Source organism: Salpingoeca rosetta (genome assembly GCF_000188695.1).
Source record: "Salpingoeca rosetta unplaced genomic scaffold supercont1.30, whole genome shotgun sequence".
NCBI lineage: Eukaryota > Choanoflagellata > Craspedida > Salpingoecidae > Salpingoeca > Salpingoeca rosetta.
Window position 1 is genome coordinate 168,070 of NW_004754904.1, and position 19,291 is coordinate 187,360.

A 19,291-nucleotide genomic window follows, 5' to 3' on the forward strand; every position below is an offset into this window, starting at 1 on the left:
ATATGCGAATGTTGTAAAAGTACATCACGATTCGGTGGTCGGGGTTGTTGAACGAAACAGACAGGCGAGCCAGTAGGTACCGCTTACGCGAAAGTTTCGAGCACCCGTTGCTGAAGACGCGCACACACTTGAGGTGGTTCGACAGCACTTTGGCCTTTTCAGTGCATGGCGAGCGACAGGGCGTAAGGTATGTCGTGTTGTGATTTATGCTCACATGAATGAATGGGGCACACATACACACACACCAATGCACACAGACACACCAATGCACACAGACACATCTACACACCTGTGCACACATGCACACACACACACTTATACACACACACACACACACTTATACACGGGCGCGTCGACTGCGAAGTGCAATTGAGCTTACGAGGTGATTTCGCTTGGAGATGGCCATATTGGAGACAACCCAGATACCGTCGCACGTGCGCTAACGTGTTGGAGGATGCAGAGGAGCAAGGTGGAACACCAGGGATGTGACACATGCACGCGTTTGTTTAGCGGTGAACGGCGTTAGTCACACGACGACGTATGTTGTTGCGAAGAGATGTACAACGGAGGATGAGAGAACGATACGGAAGGTGAGTGTGTGTGTGTGCGTGCATGTCACATCAAAAGAGGGTCGGTGAGTGACAATGGTCATGTGCGGGCGGGCGAAGCGAGTGAGATTTGCATCATTCCCTTCACGGCACGCGTTCGGCATTGGCTGCCTCTCGACTCTTACCGCATAGTGTTTGCGCCAGGCATGGTATGATTCGAACAGTGTCTTGTTCGACGCCACCTGCATGCAGGGATGGCGAGCAGCAGCAAGTTGGAGAAGTGAGTGGAGTGAACATCAGCCAATGTTTTCAGAGCACAGATGGACACACACACACACACACACACACACACACACACACACACACACACACACACACACACACACACACACACACACACACACGTGCCCACACCTTGGCGACATGGGCGGCAAGCTGCTCCTCTGAATCAAACTGATCTGTTGAGATGAACGAGTTGGGAGGCAGCTTCTGGCGGAGCATTCTTTGAGGAGCGCCAAACACAACTGCACCGAAGCATCATACACAGACGACGTTGGTTCATGAGCCTCAACTCTCGCCCAATCACTCGCACGTGCGCAGAGCAGGCACGCAGGCGCGTGTGGTGTACACGGTGTGTTGCCGTACTTGGAATGTTGCCGATTGCCAGGGAGCGCCACACTTTCTCCGTGATATAATAGTCAGATCTGCAACACAGCCACCGAGGTATGTGGTGTCAGCCGTTGTGTTATGCATGCATGCATGTGAATGTATGTGTGAATGTATGCATGTATGTATGTATGTATGTATGTATGTATGTGCGGTGTGTGTGTGAATGTGTGAATGTGGGTTGTGTATACATGCGTGCGTGCGTGTTTGGTGAAGCGAGTGAAGCGAGTGAGGCGACTGCGTGCTTGTCCGCATGCGTGACAGCAGTGGTGAGGTGCAATAGTTCGTCATACCTCGCGTTCTCAAACGCAAAGTAGAACTTGTATTTGGCCATTTCATTGAATTCCACATCTGGGTCTCGCTGGAGTCCAGGGCGACAGTCAATGTCATCTGTCCAACATACAGTGGTGAGCGGTGAGCGTCAGCAGCTGTGTATGTTATGTGTATACATACGTGCATGCACCTGTGCGTGTGTATATGCGAATGTTGTAAAAGTACATCACGATTCGGTGGTCGGGGTTGTTGAACGAAACAGACAGGCGAGCCAGTAGGTACCGCTTACGCGAAAGTTTCGAGCACCCGTTGCTGAAGACGCGCACACACTTGAGGTGGTTCGACAGCACTTTGGCCTTTTCAGTGCATGGCGAGCGACAGGGCGTAAGGTATGTCGTGTTGTGATTTATGCTCACATGAATGAATGGGGCACACATACACACACACCAATGCACACAGACACACCAATGCACACAGACACATCTACACACCTGTGCACACATGCACACACACACACTTATACACACACACACACACACTTATACACGGGCGCGTCGACTGCGAAGTGCAATTGAGCTTACGAGGTGATTTCGCTTGGAGATGGCCATATTGGAGACAACCCAGATACCGTCGCACGTGCGCTAACGTGTTGGAGGATGCAGAGGAGCAAGGTGGAACACCAGGGATGTGACACATGCACGCGTTTGTTTAGCGGTGAACGGCGTTAGTCACACGACGACGTATGTTGTTGCGAAGAGATGTACAACGGAGGATGAGAGAACGATACGGAAGGTGAATGAACGATACGCATGCACAGAGATCGACAAAGACACACACACACACACACCTTTTCGTATGGGTACTTTGCGAGGATGGACATGACGGACCAGGCGGTCGGCGTCTTTAGGGTGCGGCCCCAGCTGATGTCGATGTCAGCATCTGGATGATAGGACGCCACAGACGTGAACCTGCGCGTCCAAGGTGCACGCGTGTCACGAATTGTGGGTATTCGGTAAGAAGCACGCACTTGCACAGATCATAGACACAACCACACAGGTTTAACAACGGGTCGCATGCACACACACACACACACACACACACACACACACACACACACACACAAACGCAAACGCGGAGTGGTTTGCGACAGAAGGCCGTACTTGTCACTCGGTGGAGTTTTCCGGAGTGCTTCACGCGTTGCAAAGATGGTGATGGATGCATCAGGGTTATATCCGATGACAGCATCTGGCTTCAGGCCCTCTCTTTTGGCAGACTCGACCATCTTGCATTGTGGTGCAATGTCAGGGCACGCTTTCTCCCACGACGGCCCTTTAATGAGGTACTGGGAGCCTGCTCTCGGAATGGGGGTGAATGAGAAAAGGAGAAAGACATGGTGAGACACCATGAGGCGCATTCAAACACACACACACACACACACACACACACACACACACACACACACACACACACACACACACACACACACACACCCGACACACACACAGTCACACACACACACACATAAACAAAGCAACCAAACAACCACACATACGCACACCCTGCATGCGTGGTGCCTCAAAAGAACTGCTCATGCCAGACCTTCTCATCGATATCGAGTGCAGGATCGTAGAGGAGGTGCAAGGATATGTCGCGTGCCTCCTCCACCTCCACGTGCACGACGTCCCGCACCTCGTGGAAGTCTGCCGTGGCCGATATGGGCCGCTTGGCTGGGCTCAGGTTCTCGATGGCGACCCGGGCGTGCCGATGCAGCACGCCGCCGCGAAGTCGCCGTGGCCGGAAGGCGCAGATCGGGGTGAGGGTGAGCAGCCCGGAATCGAGCGGGAGCATGATGCCGCCGGCCGACGCGTTGTATGCGGTGCTGCCAGCCGGTGTGGCCACCAGGATACCATCGCTGATGAGCGGGTTGATGCGCACCGTGCCGTCGATGCTCACGCACACGTGTGCAGCTTGACGCGTCTGCCTGAAGACAGAGACCTCGTTGAAGGCGAGCGAGTGCGTCACTTGGCCGTGCACGTCCACGGTGCGCAGACGCAGTGGGTGAATGGTTCGGCAGACAGCAGCGTGCAGCCGTTCCATCAGCATCTCCTCCAAGTACTCGTTCATGAGAAATCCAATGGTGCCGCGATTCATGCCAAAGACAGGCAGTCCACTCATGGCGTGTCCGTGCAGCTGCGATAGCAGGAAGCCGTCGCCGCCCAAGGCCACGACCACATCCGCCGTGCCTTCGCCAGCGGTTGCGTCGTCACTGGTGGCTGCAGCACCGATGGGCAGCGCAGCCCCAGTGTCTCTGCCGTTGCCGTTGCTGTTGCTGTTGCCGTTGTTCTTGGCGCCGACAACGGGGATTCTGCTGCCTGTTGTTTCGGGTTGTTTACGGATTGGCAGGGCGTGCTGCTTGTATCGCAGCTTGAGCGCCATGAGTGCCTCCTGCGCGGCCGGTGCGTTGCTGGCCACGAAGTGCGGTCGGAATAACCTGGGCGGCTTGTTTCCGGGTTGTGTCGCTGCCGAAGTCGGCGCTGTGGCACTATCACGTTTTCCTTCACTGCCAGTGCTCATGCGACGCCGCCACCAATGACGGTGCTTGCTTCGCTGCGCCAGCGAAACAAATTGGCGGCGGTGGGTATTGCGGATGATGGTCGGTGGTGCGTTCGTCCTCGCTCGCCACCACCTCAACCCCGCAACAGCACGACCTTGCTGCATTGCTGTTGTTGTTGTTCGTCGTTGTTGTCCTTCCTGCAGGTTGGAAAATTTGCAAATGTGGAAGTCAAACATCGACGCTGCGTGCGAGAGAGAGAGAGAGAGAGAGAGTGTGTGTGTGTGTGTTTGTGTGTGGTGTATTATTGCTCTCCCTAGCGTTCTCCCACTGTCTTCACTTGGCTCTCTCCATCTCTCTCTTCTCACGTGCATGCGTGTGGGATAGGTATGCCGCTTCATGACAGGTGAAACAAACTGTAACGCAGAGCACGCTGGTAACAAGAGACACCAGCCAGCGCCTTGATTGACTACAAGTAACGGCAGAGGGTGTGTAACGTGAACCAACATGCAGAATGGTATGCATTGGATCTACAAGTGCCATGTTGTCGATTAACATGTGTGTGTGTGTGTGTATGTGTGTGTGTGTGTGTGCTGGGTGTGACCAGATCATGGCCGCGGGCATGGTGTTCTGAGGGGCGCAGGGAGGCCTTTGCCCATCTTGTAGCATGCAAGCAGCTTATCCATGGTCGGAAACAGCGCGCTGTTATCCAGCGAGAAGGTGAACCCCGGTTTGTGCTGTGTGGGGGGTGGGGAAGGCAATACATAATGTGTGCATACGAGGAAGTGTTTGTGAGGTTGCGCGTGCCAAGAGGCAGCCAGCCACAGAGAAGAGACAGACACACGCACACACAGACACACACACACACCTACATAGCAACACACACCTACGCACACACAGACACACATGCGCACACAGACACACAGACAGAGAGAGACACACACACACAGACACACACAGACACACACACACGCCTAAATAGCCACGGACACACGCCACCGAAACGTACGTCTGCAATTGGGGACTTGGGCCATCCCCAGCAGGCAATCTCAATGTGGTAGACGTCACCGCCAGCAACGAGCGACAGCACATATTGCTGCCAACAAGGGGAAGCAGAGGGAGGGTGCGACAGAGCACACACGTGAGCGCATATGTGTGTGCTTGCGTGTGTGTATATGTGTGTGCGTGTGTGCATGTGAGCAAGCAGGAGCATGCGGATCGCAGGTGCCCATGCAATTCGGTGCCCGGCACCTTGGTCTTTGTTGATTCGCGGACGAGCCACGTGCCATCGCCGCTGTCTGCGGAGAGAAGTCGCTGTACAGCGGCTGCGCGATCGAGCGGACCGTGGTACCACGACGCCGCCGCGATGGACGACGTCAGCGAGCTGTACATCTCCGACAGCGCAGCCACGGTCGCATCCTGCTCGCTCGTCGTCTGGAGGAGATGGAGGGAAAGGAGGGGGGCGGGGCGGGTTGTGGGGGCGTTGGAGTGGGTGGTGGAGTTGACGGCGTGAGGTGCATGTTTGCATTGTGCAGCAATCAGACAGAGGCATGTGCACACAAAGACACGCAGGCAGGCAGATCGGCAGTTTGGTAAAGAGAGAGAGAGAGAGAGAGAGTGTGTGTGTGTGTGTGCGGGACAGACAGACAGACACGCAGGCAGACACACAGACATACACACACATATACAGACATATACACATACACACAGACACAGAGACAGAAAGACAGACACACACATGCACACGTACACATACACGCGCACACACACACACACACATAGACACACACACACACACAGACACAGAGTCCACCTTTGAAGCGGTGGAGGAGGAGGAGGAGGCGGGGACTTCGTAGATGGCTTCATCGGTCTGGGACGAGAGCTGGAACTCTCCAGACAGCGACATGGCGTCCATGCGATCCTGCACCGCAACCACCACCTCGTCCATGTTCTCATACAGCTCATTCTCACGAACGTCGCCCTGCTGCTGCTGCTGCTGTGCTGGGGACGATGATGGGGGCTGGTGGGATGGCGTCTCGGTGTAGAGATGGTTGCGCGTGTGTGAGGCGGCGATGCCGGCGGGCTCCTCCTCCTCAAACATGATCGGCACGCGGTGCAGCACATCAGACTCCGACACGTGGAACCCGGACTGGAGCCACGAGAAGAAGGTCGGGTACGTAGGGTGTACAGGCGTTGTGCCAGAGATATGTGTGTGTGTGTGTGTGTGATTGTGATTGTGTGTGTGTGTGAGTGTCAGTGTGAGTGTGTGTGCGCGCGCGCGTGTTTGTGTGTGTGTGTGTGTGTGTGTGAGGGTGAGAGTGTATGTGTGTGTGTGTGATATTGATTGTGATTGTGTGTGTGAGTGCGTGTGAGGATGAGGGTGAGAGTGTGTGGGTTCAGCGGGGCAACAGCAGGGTGACACGTGTGTGCAAAGGTCCGCAGGAGGAAGTGGACAAGTGGATGCATGTGCCCGCACCTTTCCCTGCATGGACTTGTTCCTGAGGGCGTTCCTGACCCTTGGGACGACGAGGCGGAGGGCGGGGTTGAGGTGGCCCATGAACAGCCCGCCTGATGGGGTGGTGGTGGTGGTGTTGAGGAGGAGGAGAGGTGGGTGGAGGGGGTGTTGAGGAGGAGGAGGAGAGCGGGGAAGAGAAAAACAAATTGGGCAAAACACACCCACACAGCCAGCCAGCCACCGACACACACACACACACATACACACACACACACACACACACACACACACACACACAACACACACGACGACGACGACGACGTGGGACGGATTTGATCGGCTCCCAAGCGCCAATGTTTCCTAAGTCCATTGGATTCTCGCGTCTTTGGGTAGTAAGCGTACCTGAGTTACCGAGCTGTGAGGGGGTAACTAGATAAGTAGACACTGACCGGAAAGTTGTAGTTGTTTCTTTTATATCCCTTTTATCTTTGTCCGAAGTCCGAAGACCCGGAGATTGACCCGCTGAGTATGAGCCTTTGGATGTAGTTTGTGGAAGATTTACATGAGATAAGGAGCAGCACACACACACACACACACACACACACACACACACACACACACACACACACACACACACACCAACGGACATACGTGGTGGATGAAGCCGTTCTCTGTGAGCTTTCGCCCCAGATCAACGGCCTCCGTGTAATCCTTGACCAACTCTGCAGCATACACACGCCAACACGTGTGCACAACCCCGATGGCCAAGTGCTGATGTGGTGAGGCGAGGAGCACCCCATATACCGATCACACACACACACACACACACACACACACACACACACACACACACACACACACACACACACACGCACACACACACACACACAGACGAACACATCATACCTTGGGAGAGGAGCCAGGGGATAAACTCCCTCGTGACAAAGCAGCGTGAGAAGGTGCGAATGCCAAACTCCCTAATGAGTGAGTAACAGTAATAGTTTGTGTGGGGTCATGGTGTTGTGAGCACGCTTGTTGTTGGGGGCGCTGAACATTGTACGCAAAGAGAGAAGCATGGTTACTGGTTGGGCCAGTATCCAAATGTGCTGTGGACGCATGGGTACAGGGCGGGTCAAGCAAGGTCGGGCCACCACCTGTCCTTGATCATGATGCCCGAGGCGTGCATGGCTGCGTGGATATGCACGGCCAGACGACAGTTGAGCTGGTATGACCGTGTGTCCGCTGTACCACAACCATCAACAGGCAGCACACAAAGGGTGAGGTGGACATGAATCGTGGAGGTTGCCACACGCGAACTCTGCATATTTGCGCTCGAGGAATGCAAGCAGGCAGGCAAGCGAGCAAGTATCAACACAAAGCCTCCCCTCAAAACAAACAAACACACACACACACACACACACACACACACACACACACACACACACAACACAGGAGGGTCACCTTTGAAGGTGCCATCGTCTTGGCGAAAGCGATAGAACAGGGGCTTGTCGGCAAACTGGTGATCATCGACGACGTGGTGAATGACGCCGAACATCAGGAGGGAGCAGCCAACCATCACGGCTTCCGATCGAGACTTACAATCCCCTGTCTCAACTGTGGGTGGCGAAGGTGGCGATGGCGATGGTGTCAGTTGGGGGTCGCGGTTTGTGACGAGGAGTGTTGGCAGTGTGAGTTTCGCTTGTAACGGGCAGGGCAAACATTGCCACTATCACTGGCACTGCGGTTGGGAAGACCGAGAGCTCACACCCATCAACGCACCAAGATGGGTGACCAGTGCATCTCCCTTGAAGCATCGGGAAAATGTCTTGGACGATCAGAAAGGATGCAGCAGAGGGAGGAATCAAGTGGGCAGGCAGGTAGGAAAGCATGTGAGGGTCGAGGTCATCGAGTTGATGAGAGGATACACACACCACACAGACGCAGACGCACACACTACTCACACTCACAGACACACTACACACACACTCACACACAACACACACACACACACTACACACACCACACACACACACACACACACACACACACACACACACACACACACACACACACACACGCACGCACGCACAGACACACACAAACACACAATACGCACACACAATACGCACACACACCTTGAAGCGGTAGGTGCGATCCTTGATCTTGAACTTGTCGAGAAGGTGCAGGCGCAGCTGCGCTGCGTGGTCGTAGAATGCATTGAGCTCCCCAGCCCGCAGGCTGCGGGTGAACCTTCGAAGTGTCACAGCACCACAGCATCAGGACAGGACGTGACACGGTGAGAGAACGCAACAGCCGCCACCACCAGCCAGCACTAGGTAAGGAAAGCAGAAAGGAGGGCAGTCAGGTCGTGTGCACTGTGTGCGCTCGGAGGAGCGAGTGCGCCATCTCAGCACAATACAAACCTGTTCACAGTCATGCTTGCGGAAAAGTGGTAGAAAACATGACAATTCCTCCCACCGTCATGAGGCAAGGCGATGACGGACGTGGTGTGCGTGCATGTCGTGTGGTGTGCGTGCATGTGGTGTGCGTGCGTGTGCAAGGGTGTGCGTGTGCGTGCGTGCGTGCGTGTGGTTGTGTGCGTGTGCGTATGCGTATGCAAGGGTGTGGTGTGGTGTGCGTGCGTGCGTGTGGTTGTGTGCGTGTGTGTGTCACTGTTGCTGCACTATGAATTGGGCTTTACCGCTGCTGGCTCAACACGTGGTTGAGGATTGTAACACAAGAGTAGCAAAGCGACAGGTGGCGGGGAGGTTGTCGATACAGTAACGTGGCATGACAAGAGCACGACGAGAGACAAGACATCATGCACACTCCAGGTAGACAAAGAATGATGGCAAGCAGAAACACACACACACACTCGTGGAGAGACAGGTGGGTGAAGAGACACAGCAGCACACACGCATAATCACACACACATGTACACACATGTACACACAGTCGCAAATGCGCTCACACAGACACAATCAATCATGCGCACACACAGTACACACTCACACACATCGCATACACGCTGCATACACACACCGCATACAAAATCACAATGGCACACACTAGGATATGCAACAGCAGCTGCAGCAGCTGCTTGATTGCGAGCCTTGTCCCGATTCTCCGAGCAGCGGCATATCCTCAAAGTCAGACGCAGAGACTGCGCAGACAGAGATGCAGACAGACAGACAGACACACAGACACACACACACAAAACAGACACATGTCACATGTGGCATGAGTGCTTGCACGGTGAACTAGGGTGGGAGCCATGGATTGCGGGTCAGACACGATGCAGGAAGAGGGAAAACAGCCGCACGTGCAGGCAGACAGCTGCAGTGGATGTTCATGTTCATATCATAACGTAAAGTACGTACACACATAGAAGTCGTACACAGTCGCAGAGTTGCACGATCGCGATCACAATCACGCACGCACACACACACGAATTCTCACAGCAACGTTCATACACACAAGCAAACAATTGGACGCTCACATGTGACGGGCTTGTGTGTTGGTACTTCGATGAAGTTGATGGAGTGGTTGTCTGCAAGTCTTGTGCAAGAGTGGGATCCGGAACAGCTGATGTACAAGGCGAGTGTTCCATGAAACGTGGGTTGCGGGGGAGGACAATTCAAGGATGTCAGCACATCAGGAGGTGATCATGTAGCAAACGTACATGGAAGAAGAATGTAAAATTCACAACAGCGCACACACTGGGCAACGCGACAGCTTGACGGACACACAGTCAGACACAGGCAGACACAGACAGACACACAGAAAAGCAGACACTCGCATCCCCCACCCACCCACACCCAACCGCGCCAATTCACCTCCAGTGTTGGTTGTTGACGAGGAAGAGCAGGTGATACACGCCGTATTTGAGTTTGAGGGTCGTGGAGAACTGGTTGTCTGTGTCTTTCTTCAAGACGTGCCTCCTGTACCAGCGAGACGAGTGTCCAAACATGAAGCAATTGGATGAGCGAGGAAGCCAGCACATCTGATCGCGATCACGGACCTCCAAACAGTACTTTTCCACACACACACACACGCACACACACACACACAATACAGATGCAAGTAAACTCATACGTCCACACGTCCACACGTCCACACACACACATACACGCACACACACACACACACACACACACACACACATACACGCACACACACATACACACACCTTGCACGCTTGATGCTGTCAACGTTCGTGTGAAGGCCTCCAGCAGGCACAATGGCCACTTGCACGCTTGTTAACTCATTCGGTGGCCTCCGCATGGGCGTAAACGTGATGCTCAACGACTCGCTCATGGCGACAGCAAGTGCTTGCTGATCCAATCGGCAATGCGGCAACGACGACTACCAATGAAGAGACAGCGTTCAAGAAGGCAACAGACAGCAGCGCTCGACCATGTGTTTGTTCGTATGCTGTATTGATGGCATATAAATAGGCCAAACAAAGGACGATATCGCCGCGCTCATGTCACACAACCATTCATCCACGATCACCCACCCACGATGCCACAAGTTCGTGTGCTGGTGATGCAGCTGCTTGCAGTAGCTGCTGTTGCGAGTGTACTGTCGCCGCACCTGTGTGGTGGGAGCGTGCTGGAAGATGTGCCCGCGTACCTGCAGCGGGTGAACACGACAGCGCTGACGCTGTCGCATGAACACTGCAAGTACCACCTTCACGTGTGGATCGATCCCCTGTGCCCGGATGGCAAGCGCGTGTGGCACGAGGCGCAAACCATGGACGTCCCTGAAAACATCGACATCTCGTTCCACCTCTTCGCCTTGCCCTTCCACCCGCTTTCATATGAAGTGTTACAGGTGGTGCACCAGCTTCCAGCAGACCCAAACCACTCGGCAATCACCTCCTTCATTGGCCGTGTGTTTGAGAGCATGCACAAGTTCTCTGCAGAGGCCCTCAACCACGGTACGCTCCGCGACCTGCAGGTGGACCTGCACGAGCTCGCCGCGCTGCCATCGTCGTCGTCGTCGTCATCGCAGCTGTCGCAAGAAGCAACGGGGTCCCCGTCCGCACAGCAGCTGGCACGCTTGCACGTGAAGCTGGCAGCGGCCCTTGGCATCTACGAGTCACCGCAGTTCCGCGTCAACCGCTGCGATCAGGAAATGGGCGACGTGGACGCTCGACTCGTGGCCGCTGGCCTCTCAATCAGCATCTTTTCCGTCCGTCAGGCCGTCAGCCACATCTTAGACCAAGTGCGCGCGTGTGTGTCTCGTGTTTGTGTGTGTGTGTGTGTCTCGTGTGTGTGTGTGTGTCTCGTGTGTGTGTGTGTGTCTCGTGTGTGTGTGTGTGTGTCTCGTGTGTGTGTGTGTGTGTGTGTGTGTGTGTGTGTGTGTGTGTGTGTGTGTGTGTCTCGTGTGTGTGTGTGTGTGTGTGTCTCGTGTGTGTGTGTGTCGTGTGTGCGTGCGCTCCAATGTGCACCTCTTAACCTGGACATGATCACTTTGTGTTTTGGTACGCTCACGCTTCTGCTGCGCTTAACAACCCCCCCCCCCTTTGACATTCGTTGCAGACATCCATGTCGTCATAGGAAGGAAGAACGGCAGCAACCGCCATTTTCTTTGATCTTGGATGCATACTGCTTGTTGCCTGGACATGTTTACATTAGTTCGGTTGCGTGGTTATCCTTGCGTCATTTGTATGTGGTGGGTGTTGGCGTATTCGCGGCATAACTTCATCTCGTGGTACCGTGGCCTCGATAATAACGATTGCTTCGTCGAAGCAACGCACCAAGCACTCAAACTCACGGCACGCACGCGCATACTTGAGGTAACTCAGCAAGCACACGAACTAAAGCACAAAGCCCAGCATGGACATGCGCGGTACACACACACACACACACACACACACACACACACACGAATAGACAGACGGGGGAGACAGTTTGACTGGGGAGACAGCAGAGACAGACACTCACACACGCACACACGCACGTGGTAACACGGGAGTGCGTGTGCGTGCGTGGTGGGTTCGGGTCTAGGCGCGCGGGTTGTGGGACATGAGGTCGATGTCAGCCTTCACCATCTCCTTGACCAGGTCCTGCACAGCGGCCGAGGTGAGGCGATGGTCATGTAGTGATGGCGAGGGGATGGTGATACTGTGTGTGTGTGTGTGTGTGTGTGTGTCTGTATGTGTGTGTGTGTGTGTGTGTGTGTGTGTCTGTGCGTGCGTGCGTGTGTGTGCGTGCCTCCTCGTCTGCCTCTGCGTCTTACGTTGAGGGAGATCTTTGGCTTCCAGCCGAGCTGCCGCTCCGCCTTCTCCGGATTGCCCAGCAGGAAATCAACCTCCGCAGGGCGATAGAACTGATGACAGTGGTGGTGATGGTCGTCGACGGTGGCAGTTGGCGAGGGTGAGCAGGCACCTCCATCACCATGTTGACCATGACAGCAACAACAGCAACAACAGCAGCAGCAGTAGCAGCAACAACAACAGCAGCAGCAGCAGGAATAGCTCACCTTCTCTGAGACGCGAACGCGGACCTTGCCCGTCTCCTTGTCCTTTCCAACCTCGTTGACACCCTCGCCCTCCCACACAATCGTCACGCCAATCTCCCCAAACGCCAGCTCAACAAACTCTCGAACAGAGTGCGCCTCCTGTCACGTCCAGTGTGTGTGTGTGTGTGTGTGTGTGTGTGTGTGTGTGTGTGTGTGTGTGTGTGTGTGTGTGTGTGTGTGTGTGAGTGTGAGTGTGTTTGTTTCAAGGGGTTGGGGAGCAGTTGTGGCTGCTAGGCGGTGTAGCACGTAGACGCACAGACGCAGACACACACTCTACCCCCTCTCCATGCCAGCAGCGCACGTTTGTGGCGATGACGTAGTCGTCTGGGGTGTCCTGTTGGAGCATGAGCCACATCATCTCCACATAGTCCCGCGCATGGCCCCAGTCCCGCTTTGCATCAAGGTTGCCCAGCACAACCTGTGCACACACATATGTATATATGGGCAGAGGCACACACACACACACAGACACACACACAGACACAAACAAAACAATAAATACGCACATACATACACAAGCGTGCGTGAATGCATTGAAAAACGGAGAGAGAGAGAGAGAGAGAGAGAGAGAGAGAGAGAGAGAGAGAGAGTGTGTGTGTGTGTGTGTGTGTGTGTGTGTGTGTGTGCGCGCGTGTCGATGACATTGGCGTGAGCGTAATGCAACAGCGGCTTACACGAAGCCATCGAAGTGACCCCACGCGCACCCAAACACCACCGATTGTGGGCGCATTTCAAAAACTGTGTGCTGTGGTGGTGGTGGTGGTGGTGGTTGATGGCGGGAGTGCTTACCTCCTCCTGCAGACCCAGGGAAATCTTGGCGACGGCGCGTGTGATCTTGCGCGTCACAAACGTCTCGCCTGTAAACCACGAAGGCAACGTGTGGAGGGGTGTGTGTGGAGAAGTCAGTGGTGATTGACGCAGGCACGGCCACACAGAAACACGCACAGAACCACACACAGAACACACAGAACACACAGAAACACGCACACACACATTACAACGGACAGCGAGTGATGCGCACCTCTGCGCGGGCTCTCGTGGTTGAAGAGAATGCCGTTGTTGCAGTGCATGCCATATGCCTCGCGGTAGTTGACAACAATCCAGTACCCGTACATCTTCGCAACACCATATGGCGACCTGTCACCCGCACACGACACACACACACACACACGAAGCACACACGAAACACAACGGTCAACTCATGTCAGGAGCGTGCATTGGCAAATGACCAGCAGCGCTACGCCTCTCACAAAGTGTCGTATGTGTGTGTGTGCATGTGTGTACATGTGTGTGCATGTGTGTGTACATGTGTGTGTGTACATGTGTGTGTTGGCGGCAGGAGCGGCACCTGGGGTGGAAGGGCGTCGTCTCCGTCTGCGGAATCTCGTGCACTTTCCCGTACAGCTCACTAGACGCACGCACGCACACACGCACGCACGTGAGCAGGGTAAACGGGTACAGCATTGGTTGGGTGAGAAAAGGATGGTATGTTGAAAAGGCAACAACAGCAGCATCATCGAGCGACAAAACACCAACCACACACACACACACACACACAGACACACACAGACACACAGGGGTGCATCCCACCCTCCCATCCAACGCGCGTGTGCACCTTGTTGAGGCCTGGTAGAAGCGGACGGTGTCGCCCAGGCCGGCGGTGCGCAGCGCATCCAGGAGCCGGAGGGTACCGAGGCCTGTCGCGTCGAGTGGCATGGTTGCAGGAGTATTGCAGCAGGAGGGAACAGCGGTGCACAGGTTATGGGCTCGTTGCAGCACACGTTCAGTTGCGCTAACGAGGAACAGTCATAAAGTACACGGACAGGTAGACACCCACACACACACACGCAGAAAGAGAAAGCACGCACACACACACACACACACACACACACACACACACACACAAGCGCACATACGCAACCGCGGCAATGTGAGACGCACCGTCGACGTTCCCCGTATACTCAGCCATATCGAAGGAGACCTTGACGTGGCTCATGGCACCGAGGTTGTACACCTCATCCGGCTTCACCTCTGTGATGATCTTGATCAGACACGTGCTGTCCGTCAAGTCACCGTAGTGCAGCACCATGTCTGCATTCACACACACATGCACACATGCACACATATGGGGTGAGGGAGGAATAACAAAGTGAGGATCGAAGCAAGTGTCGTTCGGGATGGATCGTTGTGTGGGTATCCCACAAGCGGCAGCCACAATCACGTACTCTTCTGTGCGTGGGTGAGTGGGTTGGCAAACAGGTGCTCGATGCGGCCTGTGTTGAAGGATGAGGAGCGGCGAATGATGCCATGGACCTGTGTTCATACGTGTGTGTGTGTGTGTTCGCATACGCACGTGCGGAATGCGGTGAATCGACATACAAGCACAAGCAGAGGCACACAGACACACATACACACACACACACACACACAAGCGCAAGCAGAGGTATAACCACAGCCGCAGGCATGGCCATACTCAAACAAGTCAAGAGGTAAAATGTCGTTGAAAATCCCTCATCAGTGCTGTTGGTTGTTGGTTGTTGTTTGTTGTTGCGAAGCCCGTGATGCACCCCACCTTGTATCCCTTCTCAATCAGGAGCTCGGCCAAGTAGGATCCATCCTGTACAAAAGCCGTTGGGCGAGAGGGGATGGTGCGATCAGTGGGGGTGCTGTTGTTCCAAGGTGCGATTGCGTACAGAAATGCTGGGGCACCTTGACCGTGACATACAGACGCAGACAAGCACAGGTATAGACACACAGACACAGACAAGAGACAGGAATAGAGAGACACACACGCAGGTACAGGCACAGACAAAGACAGGAATAGACACACACACACACACACACACAGGTACAGACACAGACACATACACAGACACACAGTTACACAAAAAGAGACAGACACAGAGACACAGAAGTAAACAGCAGTCAAGCATTCAAACACCCAACACCCACCTGTCCCGTGATGCCTGTGATCAGGGCCACACGCCCCTCTGTCTTGGCCTTCTTCGGCTTTGCCTCACTCATGACGATATCCGTTGTTGCTTGCTTGCTTTGCTTTGCCTGCTGGCGTTGCTTTCGTTGTCGTTGTCGTTGTTGTTCGCACTCGCTCACTGAACTCAAAGAAAAATAACTACACCATCAACAATATTCCATGAACTGGTTGCAACTGAATTTGGTTCAAGATATGTCAAACTTTCTTGTTGGGAACAATGAAATTGAATTCAGTCGGCCAGGACCACGCACAAACCCGTTACCGCGAGAGGGGGAAGCAGCGTGTTGTGGCTGGAGATCGCACTGCTGCACACCACACACCACGCACACCGTGCACGCCACACACCACGCACACCGTGCACGCCACACACCACGCACACCGTGCACGCCACACACCACGCACACCGTGCACGCCACACCGCACACTGCACTGCTGTGCTTCCCTCCACCACATTCTGTGAAATGAAGGAGTATCAGATATGTGGGAAGCGGATCGTGTTTCCATTCAAGCCGTACCCAAGCCAGTTCCTCCTCATCTCCGCCATCTTGAAGGCGCTGGACAAGGTCAGAGAGAAGGGATCGCAGGCATTTCCACGCGCACACACGCGCACGCTGCGGGCCTGTTTGCGCTTTCATTGCCTCTCATCAAACTACCTATTTCCTCTTGTTGAACCTCACACACATATGCACACATGTACACACACATGCACACACATGCACACATGTACACACATATGCACCCTTTTTCTGTGTTCGTCGCTTGCATTGTTGCAGGGGGACAATGCTCTACTTGAGAGCCCAACCGGAAGTGGAAAGTCGCTGGCCCTGCTGTGCGCATCCCTGGCCTGGCAAAAGGCCGAGCGCACGCGCCTGCTGGCGGAGTTCCACGCGGAGCAGGCCGCCCACGAGCTTGCGCAGGCCCAGGCTCAGATGCAGGCGGCTGCAACAGCAACAGGCAAGCCCAAACCGCAACCGGCAGGCAGTGGTGCCAACGCTCCACAGGACGCAAGCACAGGCGAGTCGCATGAGTTCACTGCCAGCCTGGACGTGCTGGATCAGTTTCGACACGAGGGCAGGAGCAGCGGTCTTGGGCAGGGCGCGTTGCTCGATGCTGCTGACGATGATGACGACGACTTCATGGACGCATCCTTCACCATCAAGCACTCGAAACAGCATCAGCAAGAATCATCAGCATCCAGTGGCAGCAGCGGCAGTACGAAGCAAGTCAACTCTGCGGAAAAGGAAAACGCAAACATCGCCACAGCCCACCCCCACCATGACCAACAACAGCAGACGTCGGAGGGTGGCGGGGAGCAGCCCCTGAAACGATCCAAACACCTCCGCCCAAAGCGCCCGCCAAAGATGTACGTGCACGCGTGTGTTTGGTGTTTGCTGTTCGTGTGTATCGCGTGTTTGCATTGCGTGTTGTGTTGTGGTTGTTGTTGTTGTTTCTCTTGGTTGTTGTTTTTCACGTGCCTACTTACACACACACGCTCGCACACACACCAATCAACGCTCACGCACACGCCAAATCAACACTCACCACGCATACCTTCCACAAACGCATCTTCCCAAACACATCAACACACACACACACAATTGTTGCAGTTTCTTTGCGAGCCGGACGCACAAGCAGCTTGAGCAGATTACGAAAGAGCTTGGGCGAAGCGCATATCGGGATGTGCACATGACCGTGCTCAGCAGCCGCGAGCAGACGTGCATCCACCCGCGCGTGTCAAAGTCTCCCGCAAAGAATGAGGAGTGCAAGCTGATGCTGGAGCAGCGGGCGTTTGGCGGCGGCGGCTCCGGCTGCGCGTATTACAACAACGCGCAGAAGCTCGCGTCACGACGCTTCCGGACACAGAGCTGGGATTTGGAGGACCTCGTGTCCGCTGGAAAACGGATCCGCGGCTGTCCTTACTACGCGTCGCGTGAAATGCTGCCGTCTGCCGACATTGTGTTTTGTCCATACAACTACCTCATCGACCCCGTGATCCGCAGCACCATGGACATCAACCCGGCAAACGCCATCATCATCCTGGACGAGGCACACAACATCGAGGTGTGTGTGTATGTGTACATGTATGTATGTGAATGTGTATGTGTAAATATAAATATGTGTGTATGTGTATGTATGTATGTATGTGTATGTGTATATGTGTGAATGTGTATGTGTATGTATGTACGTGTGTATGTGCTGTGTTTTTGATGTGGTGCGTGCATGTGCATGTGTTGTGTGTTGTGGCTGCGTCCACCAATGCCGCCCACCGCTCTGCGCGCACCACACGCCTCACCCTTCTCTCAACAACACTCCCCGCCAACACCCGTCTCTCCTCCATCATCTTCGTTGGTCGCAATCAGGACGTTGCACGGGACTCGGCGTCCACGTCCTTGACGGTTGAGGCGCTTGAGTCCGCCATCACAGATCTCCAGGGCGCACACGGCGGCGACGGCAGCGGTGGTGGCGCTCCGATCCTGTACGAGACAACCGGCGCGCGTGCACGTGCACGTGCACACGAGGAGGAGCAGGTGGCGTTGGCGGAACACGTGCAGCGGCTCACGGCGTCACTGCGCGCGCTCGTGGGGTGGGCGAAGCAGGAGATCACCCACCCAGCCTGCAAACGGGACTACCAGACCAAGAACAGGGTACGGGCCTCGTGTGTTATGCTGTGTGCGCGTGCGCGTATATGCACGTTGGCTCATTATCAGTACCACCATGACTATCATCATCATCACCACCACCACCACCACCACCACCACCATCATCATCATCATCATCATCGTCAGGTGTTTGGTGCGAGCGAGGCGGTTGCATCATTGTCGCGTTACGGCATTGTGCCCGGCACACCATCGCTGCTGCAGGAGTCCTTCAACCAGCTCTTCAAGGACACCGACGACGTGAGCAGTTGGATGCTTGTGTGAAACGTGTGTGTGTGCGCGTGCGTATGTATATGAACATTGTGTTTGTGCGTATGTGTGTGCATGCATGTGCTGCCATCACACTTTTTGTTGACTGTGTTCATCAATATGTGCTCGTGTGTGTGTGTGTGTGCGTGCCTGTGTGCGTGTGTGTGCGTGCGTGTGTGTGTGTGTGTGCAGACGAATCAGCCGGCAATCAAGCTGCAGGGCACAACCACGATGACCATCACTCGTCTGTTGACCGTCCTCGCATTCTTCTTCGAAACCCCAACGGCGCACCGCGACTACAGGTACACTCGCGCGTTCAATCGTGAATGTTTGTGTGTGTGTGTGTGTGTGTGTGTGTGTGTGTGTGTGTGT

The 19,291-nt window shown here is 54.7% G+C and overlaps 6 protein-coding genes across 6 annotated transcripts in view; 2 read left to right on the forward strand and 4 right to left on the reverse strand.

Annotated features, from left to right (window-relative positions):
• PTSG_12944 (NAD+ kinase) overlaps nt 1-4,243 on the reverse strand; it is a 5,609-nt gene extending 1,366 nt beyond the window's left edge. Inside the window, exons 1-9 of the mRNA XM_004989167.1 lie at nt 3,073-4,243; nt 2,648-2,842; nt 2,335-2,455; nt 2,069-2,128; nt 1,777-1,843; nt 1,508-1,604; nt 1,194-1,252; nt 963-1,072; nt 734-790 (exon numbers count right to left, since the gene is read on the reverse strand). Of these exons, the coding sequence (XP_004989224.1) occupies nt 734-790; nt 963-1,072; nt 1,194-1,252; nt 1,508-1,604; nt 1,777-1,843; nt 2,069-2,128; nt 2,335-2,455; nt 2,648-2,842; nt 3,073-4,205 (1,899 nt within the window). The 5' untranslated portion in view covers nt 4,206-4,243. The remainder of the gene's footprint in view (nt 1-733; nt 791-962; nt 1,073-1,193; nt 1,253-1,507; nt 1,605-1,776; nt 1,844-2,068; nt 2,129-2,334; nt 2,456-2,647; nt 2,843-3,072) is intronic.
• A 403-nt stretch (nt 4,244-4,646) lies between these two features.
• Nucleotides 4,647-8,943, reverse strand: PTSG_09872 (uncharacterized protein; the record flags this gene model as incomplete). The annotated part of the gene is made up of 12 exons (XM_004989168.1): nt 8,917-8,943; nt 8,629-8,743; nt 8,273-8,318; nt 7,955-8,107; nt 7,648-7,735; nt 7,400-7,470; nt 7,141-7,215; nt 6,515-6,606; nt 5,852-6,187; nt 5,290-5,472; nt 5,048-5,134; nt 4,647-4,775 (listed from the first exon to the last, which is right to left on the reverse strand). The coding sequence occupies exons 1-12, from the start codon at nt 8,928-8,930 to the stop codon at nt 4,647-4,649; spliced, it is 1,389 nt and encodes a 462-aa protein (XP_004989225.1). The 5' UTR covers nt 8,931-8,943.
• A 230-nt stretch (nt 8,944-9,173) lies between these two features.
• PTSG_13266 (uncharacterized protein) lies at nt 9,174-10,938 on the reverse strand. The gene is made up of 4 exons (XM_004989169.1): nt 10,683-10,938; nt 10,330-10,434; nt 9,993-10,078; nt 9,174-9,656 (listed from the first exon to the last, which is right to left on the reverse strand). Exons 1-4 carry the CDS (start codon nt 10,808-10,810, stop codon nt 9,562-9,564), a joined length of 414 nt encoding a protein of 137 aa, XP_004989226.1. The 5' UTR covers nt 10,811-10,938; the 3' UTR covers nt 9,174-9,561.
• An 18-nt stretch (nt 10,939-10,956) lies between these two features.
• On the forward strand, nt 10,957-12,335 carry PTSG_09874 (uncharacterized protein). The gene is made up of 2 exons (XM_004989170.1): nt 10,957-11,722; nt 12,040-12,335. Exons 1-2 carry the CDS (start codon nt 11,018-11,020, stop codon nt 12,055-12,057), a joined length of 723 nt encoding a protein of 240 aa, XP_004989227.1. The 5' UTR covers nt 10,957-11,017; the 3' UTR covers nt 12,058-12,335.
• PTSG_09875 (GDP-mannose 4) lies at nt 12,114-16,137 on the reverse strand. Its single transcript, XM_004989171.1, has 12 exons — nt 15,974-16,137; nt 15,594-15,638; nt 15,247-15,334; nt 14,963-15,112; nt 14,637-14,718; nt 14,370-14,429; nt 14,043-14,158; nt 13,811-13,878; nt 13,323-13,439; nt 12,983-13,120; nt 12,740-12,829; nt 12,114-12,566 (listed from the first exon to the last, which is right to left on the reverse strand). Exons 1-12 carry the CDS (start codon nt 16,043-16,045, stop codon nt 12,504-12,506), a joined length of 1,089 nt encoding a protein of 362 aa, XP_004989228.1. The 5' UTR covers nt 16,046-16,137; the 3' UTR covers nt 12,114-12,503.
• Nucleotides 16,138-16,474: 337 nt separating this feature from the next.
• PTSG_09876 (uncharacterized protein) overlaps nt 16,475-19,291 on the forward strand; it is a gene marked incomplete at its 5' end in the record, with an annotated part of 7,423 nt that continues 4,606 nt past the window's right edge. The window contains 5 exons of the mRNA XM_004989172.1: nt 16,475-16,576; nt 16,787-17,376; nt 17,621-18,074; nt 18,374-18,658; nt 18,800-18,910. Coding sequence (XP_004989229.1) covers nt 16,475-16,576; nt 16,787-17,376; nt 17,621-18,074; nt 18,374-18,658; nt 18,800-18,910 — 1,542 coding nt within the window. The remainder of the gene's footprint in view (nt 16,577-16,786; nt 17,377-17,620; nt 18,075-18,373; nt 18,659-18,799; nt 18,911-19,291) is intronic.